This window comes from Strix aluco, chromosome 1, assembly GCF_031877795.1.
Source record: "Strix aluco isolate bStrAlu1 chromosome 1, bStrAlu1.hap1, whole genome shotgun sequence".
In the NCBI taxonomy this organism is placed as follows: Eukaryota; Metazoa; Chordata; class Aves; order Strigiformes; family Strigidae; genus Strix; species Strix aluco.
Window position 1 is genome coordinate 40,298,402 of NC_133931.1, and position 14,671 is coordinate 40,313,072.

At 42.5% G+C, this 14,671-nt stretch overlaps 1 protein-coding gene across 3 annotated transcripts in view; it reads right to left on the reverse strand.

Annotated features, from left to right (window-relative positions):
- The window catches only part of CLVS1 (clavesin 1), a 110,928-nt gene that overhangs the window by 14,691 nt on the left and 81,566 nt on the right, over positions 1 to 14,671 (reverse strand). For all 3 annotated transcript variants that reach the window (XM_074818495.1, XM_074818487.1, XM_074818505.1), the window contains 2 exons: positions 4,556 to 4,666; positions 3,183 to 3,418 (listed from right to left, as the gene is read on the reverse strand). In XM_074818495.1, coding sequence (XP_074674596.1) covers positions 3,183 to 3,418; positions 4,556 to 4,666 — 347 coding nt within the window. The remainder of the gene's footprint in view (positions 1 to 3,182; positions 3,419 to 4,555; positions 4,667 to 14,671) is intronic.

Below are 14,671 nucleotides of genomic sequence, written 5' to 3' on the forward strand. Positions count from 1 at the left end.
TGTCTTCCATAGTTTCTTGCTGGCAAAATATGCTCTCCACACTCCTCATCCTCCTTGCAACTCTCAGGTGAATTTCTTTCAATTTATATTCATCTACCCTGGTGATGGGAGCCAAGGCACTGCTGTCAGTCCTGAAGCCAGTGTATGGGAACGTAGATGCTCCCGTTTCACTCCCTCGCACTGCTGTTTGGTGCTACATTTTCTCCTGGTCTGTATTTTGAGACATTTTAATTTTCAGGTGATGACTTCAGTTTGGTTTCAGTCACATCTTGAAAATGACCTCTTTCTTCCCCTCTGCATTCATTTTCTAACATAGATTAAGTGGCTACAAAAGTATTTTGGTCAGTTATTTTCTGACTCAATTTCTTGGCATTTTTCTTCCAGATCTGTAATTCCTATCTTGATTTCTCAGCATCTCTGTTACTGAAATTGCTGGACACTATTTGGAGTAGGTTATGCCCACGGTGGGCCTCTCTCTAGGTGTTGGATGGCAGTACTACATTTCACTGGGACATTTCTGGTTTTTCACAGTGCAAGACTCCAAGCTATTCTAGCAGTATTGAGCTCTGAGATTAAGAAAGTTTTAACACAGCACTGGCCCAATGGCAGTTCTAGTGAGGACATGCTTGCATGGCTTTACAGCAAGAGGCAGCAGAACCAAGAGGGGCAACCTACAACCCTGCACCTTGTCACACAGCAGGACGGTTCTCCGGAGGGGGAACAACAACCATCCACGCAGCCTCTGGGGTAAATCCACCTCCCATAAGCACTGCCTTCCCCTGCAGCTAATTACTGGACAGGTAAACCTGCAGTGATATATGGGAAGTCAAAGAGAAGACCCATAATTTTTCAGCAAGGTTTTTCATCCTTAAATTACAGAAACCCAAGGCTCAGTCTTCATATATTTACCCCTTTCAGAGGAACATAAGCGTTAAAGAAAAGGTCAGTCACCTTTTTTTTGTTAAACTCAACATTTCTGCATAGAAATACTTACAAAATTACCATGTTTATTCAAGAGTTTAAAGATTTTTACGCTGTGAGTGGAGGAGGAGAGATTTTTAATGAAACTGCAAAATTGCTTTCATAAGGGAAAAAATGATAGGGCAATTGTGAGAGAATTATATTGAAGATGAAGACTAATGCTAGAAAATCACCTATGCCTAGTGTAAACCTCCCTGAAGTACACAGGAATCTCATCCATGGCCTGAGACTCTCATTGTATTGGTGATGTATGAACCTAAAGAGGCAAGGAGGAGGGATATATAAAGACAGCTAATGCTGGTAGAAGTCTGTAGACCTTTTAATAGCCCTTAGGTATAAATCTGGTCTAATAAATCTTATAAAGCACACAATTATTCTTCCTAAGCATAGGCTTTTACCTCAAGTTAGGCCAAACCATAATTTCAGGGGAAGGAGAATCAAAGCAAATACTCATAGGAGAAAATCTGTTGAAGCTGTGAACTTTTCACCTCTAACAGCTAGTAATGACCACGGGGTACAAGATCAGATGGTTCACTTAACCGCTAAGGTAACGAAATTAGGCTAAAAGTTAGATCTAGTCTGCCCAGAGGCAACATGACAAATTAGATTCATTCACTCACCATATTTGTATTAATGCACTTTTGTATTAGTGAACAGATTATAAAAGAAGGCTTTGCCTTGAGGCAGGGTTTTCTGGCACTGAACTCATTTTCAAGATGAGGTTCTCCCCTGAGGGTATGATAAGACCCTCCCTTCTTTGCAGTCAAGGATCTAATCCTCAGCAAAGATTTACCTGTGAACAGCTTTTAACGCTTCAGAGCTTTGAAAACTGCAGATTTCTTTCTGTGAAGCTACATAAATTGTATATTCTTGATATGTTTTAATAATAATGGAATATTTAGTTAACATTTTTCTAAAATCATTCGGTGTGTTCCACTACTAATATTTAAATTAAAAAAAAAAAAGTTCTTTTAAAATCAGCTTTCTGGGACAGGCTCTGTAAATTCATCCAGGCTCCCAGTCTTGGATGGCAGTCAGTACTGAGAACTGTTGACTATGAAGATGGCCACTCCTCTTCATGCTGTGGATGCAACCGTGCAAAGAGTCGTAGCCCTGCGGTCTCCTGGCCCTGTGAGTCGTGGGACTCACAGCACTTAACGTCACCCGTACGTGGGAGCGTTTCCCACACGAGGATTTACTTTGCAGCTGCAGCAACCTGGCATCCCTCTGACCTGGGAGGGAGCTGTGAATCAAGAATCCATTTCTTTTTTCTTTGAAGATGAAAGACTTTTAAAATTAGTTGCATGACATTATGACTTGTCTGTGTTGTCAGCTTTGATTTTGCAGTGACAAAATGATGGCCGCTCCCTGTCACACATAGTGATGTCGCGTCTGTGACCACCACACTCATCAAGTGGCAGCAGTGAGTGAAAGCATCACTGCGATCTGCATGGAAAGCAGTTTTGTGGAATGGGGCACAGAGGGTGAGGCGAGTGCAGATGTTACGCTCCTGCATGGCAGCCAACCTCGCCATCGCTCACTGCAGCTGGTGTTGGCTCTGCCGTACCACCCACAAACCTGTGCCAGGTGTCCAACCCTCTTCCACCCATCCCCGCAACCAGTGCAAATTACTGAGGGTGATACTCTTGAGAGGTGTAATTTTAAGCATTCAGAGCTGAATGCACAACCACTAGATCTAAAATCAAGGATCTTGAAAGAGCAGCTCTGCTGCCTTAGCAGAGCTGGACAGAGAAAGAGGGACCAGAAGCAGCGGGAGGAGACTAACCCATTTTCCCTTTAGATGGCAGTGGTGTTCATCGTACAAAAGCTGCATTTCCAAGGAGGTAAAACCCTTATTGATAACTGGGGTTAGCAGCAGCAAAGCAGCAGCAAGTAATAGGGACCAGCACTGAAGTGGTGCTGTTGGCCACACTACGCCGTACTTTCTGTAATGCTCTGTGCAGGGGCTCATTAATTTCCCCTTGTTTTCGTGCACAGTAATCAGACAAGTAATTACGGTTCCACAGAGAGGCTTCCTCTCTCGCACCACACCGTGAGCACAGTCCAGGGTGAAGTGCCTCTTACTGCCAACGTGTGCCAAATTACAGCCTCTCTCCAAACCAGATGAGCCCTTCCTGCTAGATTTATGCCAAACCTGCTCATAGAGCCAAATAACAGATGATTTCAAAGGCAGCACTAACCTTTTCATGGGTTTGGGCGAGGCCTCCCTCTCCAAGTTGGAGGATGCGTGCTTCACATGCATGGCATTGTAGGAGGTGTGGGTGTACTCGTTTTCATCGCTGTAGTCGGGACCAAGTAATGTTCGAGCCCATGTCCCCATGTCGTATGGAGGAAGAGTCCCCCCAAATTCAGAGGGCAGGCATTCAGGGTGTATTAGCTGGTGAAGGCTGTTCAGGTTGTTACCATGAAGAAAGATCTTTAACAAACGAAAAGAAAGTTCAAAGTCATCATCAATTCCTTACTTCATTAAGTACAATAATAACAGCACTAATGAGGTGTGGATCATCATTAGTTGATGCTGCAGTTTCAGGTGGGAATTTCTGAAGCGCTCAGGGCTGGCTCAGGCAGGCAGGACGGGGGGATTAGCTTTGGGGTGTGCAGCTGAAGAATTAGTCTGGCACTATAAACACTTCTGAAAACCCCCATTCTCTTGCTTTTGTCACATGACACTTTCTTTCTTGAGTACCAGATCAGGGAAAGTGGAAGTTAGGAATAATGACTGATTATTGCTACTGTAAGAGGATAGAGGCTTGTACAAAGAGCAGTTAGAAGAAAAGGGAGATAGTGCAGCTTACTGAAAGAAGATGTGAAGAGTAAGTCCTCAGCATTTGAGAGGGCAACCCAGCCCTGCACCCCAGGAATGATGTTTCCCAGGGGTGTACCAGGTTGTGCCACCACTTTGCGCTGCTTCAGCAACATTTGTCTCTCTAATACCTCTTTGCTTTCAGGCTGGTACTACCCTTGTCCTGCCTGGTTGGACACATCCCAGGGTGGGCTCTGGGGCCTCCTGAGGAATGATCCAGTGGTTGTTTGGTAGACTGCAGAGAACAAGTGGCTAAGCTGACTGCAGAACCACAGTTCACATGGGTTTCAGTGGGGAAGACCTGCCTCTTCTGCAGTGTGAGCAAACAGCTTTCAGGCATGGGCATTTTTTGTGGAAACGAGTGAGTTACCATCATGTGAGAACAGTCAACTTGCTGAAGGAATGAAATAGGAAATTTTACTCCCACAAAAAGAGTTGAGCTAAAGTTTCCCTCACTGCAGGTGACCTCAGCCAGGCCTGATCATCCCTCCACATTGCCAATTCTCTCTATCCCTGAGCATGTCCCATTAAAATGTATCTACGCTTTGTTAATGATAACAGCTTTCTGGTCCCTGGCTGAGTTATTGATTCAATCCAGACCGTTGCAAACTCTAACTTTTAATAACAGCTGCAATTCTCTGAGGCCAAATGAAAAATGCAGAGAGAAAAAGAAGGAAGAAAAGAAACCAGGCAACTATTCAGCTACTCCAGCTCTGAAGCTTCCTATCCCGCTCGTCCCGGTCTAATTACCCTTTTCCTTGTCTTGTCTTTGAGGAATGGTTTGATTAGCGTGTACAGGGCATGGATGTACCAGGGCTGGTTGACAAAATGGACTCCTCCAAAGCGGGCAGGAAAGCTGTCCTGCAGAAAGAAAGAAAAGGAAGGCAGTTAATAGATGCAGTGCTTTAGTCTGGCAGTCAATAGGATGAAAGTCAGAAGAAGTCTGCCTCTTTCCAGCTGCAAACGAACACTGGGCTTGCTGGGAGGGGGCAGGAGGGAGATGGAAAAAGAAAGACGCCTGGAAACGTTTGCATCAGTTTCCTCTGTTAGCAGATGCAGTCCCTTCTTCCCTCCACGCACTAATGCATCAATTGCCGATGATTTAAAGTAGGCTCTCCAGCCATGTTGCCTGAACATTTTTTAACTCCATCAGGGTATCTGACTTGGCAAGGATGGGAAGTGAGAGGGGGTTGATGAGCACCGCTCTCTTGAGGGGAAGCTTTCTAATTTCTCATTGTGCAGCGTAAGGCAAGCCGCCGGTTCCCACGCACATTGCTGCACACAGCTCACCTTTTCACCCTTTGGCCTCCCTGCCTCCCCCCTGCTAAAATCATCATTACAATGGCTGACCTTTCGGGGTGAGCAAGCAGCATATTATGGGGAGGAGGATGGGTGGGAAATGCTGATAAGTGAAGGTGTAGCGAGAGAGCACCATGACGGCACCATGGAAACTGCCGGAGCCCAGCGCTCACTGCCAGGCTGTGCACAAACACCCTCAGCATTAACATGCAGGTAGCGTCCCGCCAGGGAGGTGTTTGCAATAGCGTCCTACTCCGCTCAGCCAGCGTGGCATACTTAATAAAAGAGGAGGTTGCTGGCATGTCTTTAAAGGTTATTGTATATTGTGATGGGTATTTCGCACCTACACTGTCATCTAACAAATGTCAGTCAGTCAGGGAAGAGCCTAGGATTTTTTTGCATTGCATAAATGGTGGGATGACCGCTGCTCCTGCGAGCAAATACTCTTCCAGTGAGAGGAGAGGTGCCTGTTTCTCCCCTGTGAAGGGAGATTCTGATGAAGCAGTCCTCATCCTGCATTTGCCCCTATTCCCTACAGCTCAGTATGTAAAGACAGAGCATAATCAGGTCTCTTCCTTCAGGGCATTGGCTTTGGGACTCAGGCAGGTTCATTCCCCCCACAATTAGCACAGAGTGTCCTGGGGCTTTCTCTCACCTTCCTCCAGAGCATCAGAGGTTGAGCACAGCTGGTGGGGATATGGGGTGGATTTGCAAGATGATATGGAAAATCCCTTTATACACCTGCTCGGTATAGCTTCTGAGCTGCTCCAAGGTCATTTTTTTCCCCAGATTTAGCACTATGTAGGCATCCCACCACCTCCTACCACCCAGGGCAGATTGGCAGGACTCTATGTTCTTTAGCACTGGCCATGGATTGCTCTGGTAGATATCTTAAGCCATACTCGTGTAATGTTTGTGAGCGGCCACAGACATTAAGTGATAACTTTTTCTTTTGCTCTACAGTTGTATAAGCTGCTTACACCTCCAACATGTCAGATAACCTGAAACCATTACAAACCTCAATATTGGATCCTCTGTGCAAGACTAGTGGGTAGTCAGGCCAGCACACAGGAGGCCAAGCAGTGTAACATAACAGGTGATCTAGTTTTACATACCAATAAACTATGAGCTGAGATTTTTAAGACTAGCATACGCTCTGTTGAGGTGTTCATTCACGGTAAAGATGACTGTATTTCCATTGCTGCTGGAATATTCATTAGAGTTTAGGGGTTCAGCTCTGTGATATAAACTACTGCAGTGCTGCAGGTTGCAGAGACTTCAACTGGGTTGTGCTGGGAAACAGTTGTAGAGAGTCTAAGACCACCTAGAAAAAAACTTTCACCAACAGAATTGTAAAGTGAAGCCCAAAGTGATTTTCTACCCTGTGGTAACCTAAAATTGAGTTTTACAGCAGACCAGAGCCAAAAATGCCCATCTCACACAAAATTTGTATATTCAGTTGCTTTCTTCCCACATGGTAATGAAAATTTGAAGATTTGAAACTTTGCACAGAACATTCTAAAAAAAAAAAAAAATAAGAAATATTAGAATGTTCTATATATTTTTTTTTTTTTAATTCTATATTTGTCAAGCCAGCTGCCATCCCACAAACTGTATTTCTAAGGGAAAAGTTTTGGACTCCTTTGCTCTTTGGGCCTGAGTTGACACAGCTGTCCCAGGTTGTACCATAGCAGCATAGGTCAGTGTAGAAGATACAGTCTGAGTCTGAAGCAAAAGACAGTGAAGAAATGAGAGATGGGAAACAGGGGAATAACTATAAGACACAGAGGTTTATACTGACCCAAAAAAGAAAAAATATTTTGCCTTCTCACTGGAATGCACAGATGATATTAATCACAATCTTCAGTGAGAAATTTCGGTCAGACTTCATTTCCAAGGGGGAACATGAATGTTTTAGAACATGTTGACCAGCCTTAATGATACCACATTACCCAGAAAGGTCTGAATGATGAGAATTATAGGAACCAGCCAGAGGTTTAAAGTGGCAGACTGCATCTGGAAAATGTCGGCTAAGAAGAAGGATGTACTTTCCTATATAGAAAATGAATTTTATGCCCACCCAACATAGATTGTTGAGTCCAAAAACTAGATTCTGTCTGGTACATCAGTAGATTACATGTCACAGGAAAGCCCCTCATATAACAGTTTTATATAAAGGCAATTTCTTTCTCTTCATTCTGAAGGTACACTCAAAAATGCACAGAGACCCTTGAAAAGGCAACACGATGGCCAGGGAAAAAGACCACCAAAGAACACCTTTTTGTAGGTAACTTTCTGCTAATTTTTGTTCCTTGTCTTATTAAGCACAATAAGCTCAATTTGACCTTCATCCCTCAGTCCACCTGCATTTGCAAGGCTGTCAATTAGAACAAGGACAAAGACTTTTTTTTTTTTTAAAAAACAAAGAAATTTGATATGGGAATCATCCAGACACTGTTTGGAACCGCAACATACCAATTTTGCACAAGTCCCTAATTAGAGCAGAGCTGTCTTGGAAAGAAAAGCTCCCGTCTGGAGGTCTGCCTTGTGCAGTTCCAGGAAGATGTATGAGACATTTCCCACACCCCACTTAGTGTCTCTGCTGCTTTCCCTGGGGCAAGGTGAAAGTAGCAGAAATTGATTTTCTGCTGGAGAGCTTTTGCTTTTAGGAATTCTCTTTTGATTTCTCATGTCTTGTGATTCCTTGGGAAGGTGTATTTTATAATGAGGTACATTTTTTGGAGCCTACTGTGAAAAGGACCCTGGGATCATGCAGCCTTTTCTTAAACTGATTCCGTGTTAAAAATACCCAATCCTGAGGATATATTTACATTTTATTCCAATGCCATAAATAAAAATATAGCATGCAGGAATTGGTCTAATTATTTGGGTGCACTACTTTCATTTTATCTGAAAACCAGACTGGACATTTTACTGTGTTGCTCAGAGATGAAATTGCAGCGTGAATAAATACATTCAGTGCAGTGCTAACCTCGCTAACTTGCTACTCAGCAATAGCAGGGAAGAAAGAGTGAAAGAACTCCAGATACCTGCTTGGGCAGCTAGCTCACTCCAGAGTCAGACCAGGTCTTCTCCATTGGGACCTGAAGTGAGCTAAAACAAGTTATATATCTAACCATGCTGCAGTGGCACTGTCCTGAAACTGTAGGCAAACCTAGAGAGAGAAAATCATCCAAACACAGGGTTTTAGTTGTTCCTGTTGATTGAATGAAACCTTTCTTTTGCCTGAATTTTCTTTTTTTGACTTTATGTATTTGCTTCTTTACTGTTTTAAGTTATTCCCCTTCACACTGTCCTCAAAGAAGAGAAAAAAATGAACACCTGAGTGCCACAGTGGAGCTGGCACAGACACCCCAAAATCCATACAGGCCTCAATACCTCTTTCATTTCAGATTGCAGAAGTGTCTCCAAGCTTGCAGATCAGAGGAAAATGTTATGGAGATCATTGTTTTCCTTCTCCACTCAGACCGCCTGCTAAGGGGAATTTCTGAACTGAAATGAGCCTGGGACCTAAAACCGTCCGTACATAATGTTCCACTGAATAGCTCGGGAGTGATAGCTACGAGGTGAATGAGAGACAATTTTTCATTATTTCTGCCTGCTCTTGCCTTCATGACATCTATTTCTTTTGGCATGAGTATGCATCAGAAACCTTTTACTGTGTTGTTGTTTGGAACTGCCTGAAAGCTAAAATCAAGATGATCTTCCAGCAGCTCACACACTAAAGTGTAGCAGAAAAGCAAAACAATCTTTGGAATACCAAAATTAGGAATAAATCCAACCTGGTGTTCAGGGTCAATCTTTTCAAAACGCATTAATTTTCTTCATAGACCAATGACCTGAGCTTAAAAAACAAGTCATAACATATTTCTAGGTTATGGGACATCTGAATTTTGTGACACAAACATTTTTAAAATGCTTTCATAACTTCTACCCCTTGCAGTCAGAAAAACAAACACACATCTTGCCATCCAAATGCACTTTAATCTCAACCATACTTGCCAGTTTGCTGGAAATCAAAATATAATCCCCTTTGAAAGAAAATAATTTCCCTTAGATTCAGGAAGATTTCAATCAATCATAAACAAAACTGTTTAAACTGAAAGGTCATTTAAACTGAGGTTAAAAACAGCATCTTCATGCCTGTGCACTTACATAATCAATCCCCGTGGTGGATTAAAGCTCCAGCTTCCACAGACCGTACTAATAGTTCAGGAAGGTTTTATTAATAGTTCAGTGATAGTTTCTCCATGGAGAGTTTCTGTGAGTGTGTGATTTTAATGGATTGGCACGATAAGGGAAGGAGGCTTTCTGGTCTCCATCTCTGGATCCAAATTCAGGCTCTGAAAGAGTGGCAGTGGTTGAAAGTTGTTGTCTTACAAGTTTGTCAGGTATTAGATAGGTTCTGTCTATCAAAAACACATCCCTGAGTGTGTTTGAATGAACACCATGTAACTCCCTTGGTGCAGATGGAGCAGGCTGTCTTATAGTAGGTGCTAGGAGAGAAGATAAAAGTGTCCCCCCCATCGCCACAGCTTCAGCTTCTGATTTTAATGCAGCCTAAGAGATCAGTGCTTAGTTAGGGAAATCCCATGGGCAGGAGGTGGTGGGAGGCAGTGTCAGGGCTGGGGGCTGCAGGGACCCTGGGACTGGGCTGCTCCTGCAGCTCTCTGAGCAGTCCCTGGGGCTGTGGGAGTCAGGGATGCTCCCACTCACCCGCTGTGGAGCCTGCTCTGAGCCCGGGCACATTTCAAACCTCCGTCTGGACAAGTTGCTCATCTTTATGTTATCTCTTTTTGCTCCCCTGTGTTTTTGAAGAGACGGGAATGCAAAATTAATGTTGCCAGTGGCAATAATTGCAAACTCGTTTGCTTCTACCTTGGCATACCCTCAGAGTACGCAGGGCTTGGAAATAGCTGCAGAGTAGGGGAAAACCATTAAAAAAAGACATTAGTGCTAGCAGTATGGCAGTGCTGACCTGCTCCAATACGACTGTAAAAAGAATTCTTGCAGTCGTGAAGAACTCATTGATTTTGGGTAAGCTGTGATTATAACTGCTCACACCAAAACACTCTCTTTTCTTTGAAGCATACAGTAGCGAAGGACTGGAGAAAAATCACAAGAAAATATGAGTGCTTGGTTTATTTTTACACTGCATACCCACATATGTAGATGAGTATGCTCTGAAGTACTGCTGTCAGGGAAATGAAACTGAAAAATGAACATTGGGATGCATTCTCCTAGACATTTTTCATTATGTTTGTTATCTCTCCCGCTACACTCGATAACTTTTAAAATTCAGTCATTTGCAGTGGGTTTCTCCCAGTCATTATTGCACATTAGTGAGGTCCTACAGAGCATCTGTTCATGGGTGTTGGCAGATGGCACCAATAAATCAGGTTATAGAACACAGATTTGCTCAGTAAACTTTGATTTGTCCTGATAGAATCATGCTGTCATATCATCTGGTCTAACAAAATAACTTGTAACCTTGGGGCAAAAGGGGGATTTCTTCACTACCTTTTTACAAGAAACCCTTTGCTGAACCAGTTCAGAATAATTTAGGAACAGAAAATTTCCCAGAAACAGTGACTCCGTTGGATTGACACCATATCCCAGTGCTGCTTTTTTGGTTGGCATGTGCCCCTGTTGATTTAAAAGTGTTTCTCATACTTAATGTAAAGACTGAGGCTCCCTTCAGAAAAAAAAGATAGATAAATTATATTGATAGAGAAACAGCAGGTGTATTCAGGGGCTTGGTTGAAGAGGTACAGAGAGAAGAGAGGAATTCGAAAGGTGATTAAAAAATAATGATACAAAGAGCACTGACACACTGATTTGGAAGTAGCCCACACATGTGTGTGACCAGGGTGACACAGTTTGCTCTAGATAGGTCAGGTTAGGTGAGACCAGATCAGGGAGTGTCTGGTGGAGCAGACAGAGTGAAAGTCACATGCTAAAACTAAGGAGGGGTAGACTCGGTCACAGGAACAGGCAGCAGCATGGTAAGGGACATAAATTAACTGGAGGCTATTTTTCAGAGTTAGTTTAGGAATCTGCTATGCTCTTTGCAGCCAGCTCTAGCAAACTGGGCTAAATTGTCTCCAGTGTCCTAATTTTTGGTGTAAACTGTAGCTCAGAAACATGTTTATATCCAGCTCTCTTAAGTGAGGGTGACTGCAAGCTGGGTTGCTTCTATTCCTGTATCTCACTGAACATGAACGTCTGAAATTAGTTGTGGGGGAAAGGAAAACACAGCAGGAAGATCATCAAAGCTGAAAGTTGTTTAGGGCTTAATGAGAAACTGCAAAATGTGCTGGGCACAGTGCAAGCTTGGCCTGAAGGCTTCCTGGATGAACACAGGTGCTGTTGGCTGACGTGTATGACCACAGGTCAGCGGTGATGTTTTGCTCTCCCTGAGATACGAACTCCTTGGCTGGCTGCAACCTACAAGCTTTGGTTGTTCAAAATCATTATCATCAGAAAGTCTCTGTGCAAACATCAGGTTTCTGAGAGAAGTGACCTCCCTCCAATCCTTTCCCTGACACCAGGACTTAAAGAAAAGCTGTCTGTCTCCACTTGAGCCATTGGTGGGTCATGTGGGTGTGAGTGGCTCTCAGTGTTGAGTGTCTGATAAAGAAGTATATTTTTCCTGTAGCCAGATTTTAATGCAGGACCTTCTGAAGCAAAGGGGCCACATGCAGAATAAGCATATCCAGCATTAAGACATTTTTAAAGACAGACCCCCCCCTAATTTCCTTGCACCTGGAAAAGAATCCACCCAGGAGCACTGGGGTTAAAAAGTTTGCATGGAAAACCTGACCCAAAAAATGTTCTATTTTTAATATACAGTTTTTGGAAAAGAATAACTTAAAGATTTTTTTGAAAGTAATTTTTAAAAGTTAAGCTCTAAACAAAATTACTTAGTGCTATTAACCACTGTAGCCAAAATCTGCTATTTTCCTTAGATGAACTAATTTAAAACTCTCTCTTCCTAGCTATTTCCATTTCCATAGACAGGCCTTGCATCCATCCTGAAGGGCAATAGATCTGTAGTTGAAAGCACAGGGAGTGAAGGAGTTAGGGTAGAGAAGAAGATGACACCGAGGCAAGTCCACTAAGATTTAAAAGACTGTTGAAAGGAGAGTCAAGTGCATGCAAAAAGCCAGTCCTGAAAAGGACAGAGTACAGCACCTTATTTCTTGTACAACACCGGGATTTTAAACAAAAAGCCCTGTACAAAGACTGCCTCTTTAGATATGCATTATTATGCTGAGAATCTACATCATGTAAGTAAAACATTTCTTCTATATCTTCTTCACATCGCCACTTGCTCTATCTACGTATCTGCTCTCTGCCAAAATAGCCCTGTATCTGAGCAAAGGGGCAATGAAGGTCAAACTGCCATGGTGAGGACAAATGCCCACAGCATTAGTTAAAGTCAGCCAAAGAAAAGCAATTAAAAAAGGTCTTGTGGCACTTGCCTTTCTTCTCAGGAGACTTATTGACTTTGCAGAAAGGCTTTCCATCTTGCCTATGAAAGCGCTAAGGTGTTACACAGAAATCATACTGTCGTATTACACTTGTGTGGTGATTGAAAGCTGATGATGGAGAAAAGGAGATTTTGTTATTTATAGTGCTAGGCAACCTATTTGGCGCTGAACAGAAGTCTGCCGTAGCTTGGCTTGAACAAAACCTGGAATCATCTTAAAGCTTTTGCATGTGCATTCACGTATAGAGTGGCATGTAAAGGAGATTATAAACTCTTATTGTTATGTGATTAGCATGGGTCAGAAAGCAAATGATCAAGCAAATTTTTTTTTGGCATTTGTTGACTGACTGAAAAACAATTTAACAGGGATGATTCCCTTTCCAGTAAATTTCTCTGCATCTAGCAAAAAGTTAAGAAAATCCTTTGTGATGACTTCTCCATACAGCTCCTTGAAGGTATGATAGTCTTCTAGCACCCATATTCTCAAGGCTATCTGCCAAACAGAAGCTAGATTCCCATCTTATTCACTAAGAATTTCAGGTTTTACCCTAATTTGTTTGAGGTTGGAACCTCATTTTAAAATAGATTTCCTTTCACTTAGCTCTCACACAACCCCTTTTTAAAACAATTTCTATGGTGTCTGTCATCACTGGTGAATGTAGTCTGATGAGCGTCCCGGTGGTGAAGATATTTTTTCAATTCTTTTTTCTCTTTCAACAGGAGTGTGTCTGTGGGTCTGTGTGTGTGAGGGTGGGTGAGAAAACCCCGTGACCTCCTTTGTTTTAAAGGGAATCAAAATACTAAATGCCTGTGCGATGGTGGAAACCCAGCTCTGGGGGGATTCAATATGAGACAGCTCACACTGCATAAACACCTGACAGTAGCAGAACCTTTGCTTCATGTACAACCTCTTATTCTTCAAAACAGTAGAAGCCTGGGAGAAAAAAATCTTTTATTATTTGCGTGATTCAGTCTCTGTCCTTGTTCCAATCTCTTAGTGAGATTGCTTAGCTTTCTTATCCCTCTATGCTGAAGGGAAACTTTTTTCATGTATTTGTGTTTCACAAAGTCCCACATAGTCACAAGGGCTGATTTGGCAGGAGCAGACCAATGTGTCAGGTCTGCAATAAAATATAATCTCTTTGTGTCTGCCCTTTTGTGATCTCTTTCTCTAGTTTTGGGGGTTTTTTTTAATAATGGAGCAGGCTTTAGTAATGAGAAACCTGACCATAATTGAATGTCCTTGAAATAAGTTTTGAGAAAAAAAAATATGAGTAATGCTAAAGATACATGTGGAAAAATGTAAAGATACATGTAAAGACACGTTGTGGAAAACATATTTTTAGGAAAGCTGGTTTTACAGTGGCAGATGGCATTTTAAGTTTCATGACATTTGTACACCCTGCATTTAAGAAACAAGTTATTAAGACCATTTTGCAGTTAAGAGCCTTATACTATACAGTACAGAGAACACACTGATATTTTTCCCCTGTGGTCATAAAAGTAGGCACATATAGCACAACCAATAGCTAAGACTGTCTGATGCTACATTTGCAATTTGTTGTAACTTTGCCAGAGTTGTACATTTTGGGCCCAGAAATTTCAACAGGGAGCTAAATGTATTTCTATGGGGACAGTTTTGGGGTCTGGAGGGTGGGGGTGAGGAAGTTATTTGAGTGTTTCTCAATGAGCTTGGGGGGAAAAAATATTATTTTCTACAATTGAAATATACTTTCAGATGCATATTGTTTATGCATTTCAAATCGTATACAAATGTATGATTACTGGAGGGTGGAGATTTAAAGCTCAAAGTCTTTGGGGCATGGACCCAGCCTTTCACATGAGGTTTTCCTAGTGTACATCCTTTTACTGGCACAGTGAGAATTTGCAGCTCTGTGTGTGCATATGCAAGAATTCATTCACGGAAGTTTGGAGGTTGAGACGTTTCATAAACTGGACTAGTCATAGTGATACCCTCTTGCCTTAAAAGCCATGATCAGTCAAAATCCTTGAGTTCACTATGTTCTCCCAACAGAGTGGCTGCAGCTCTATGG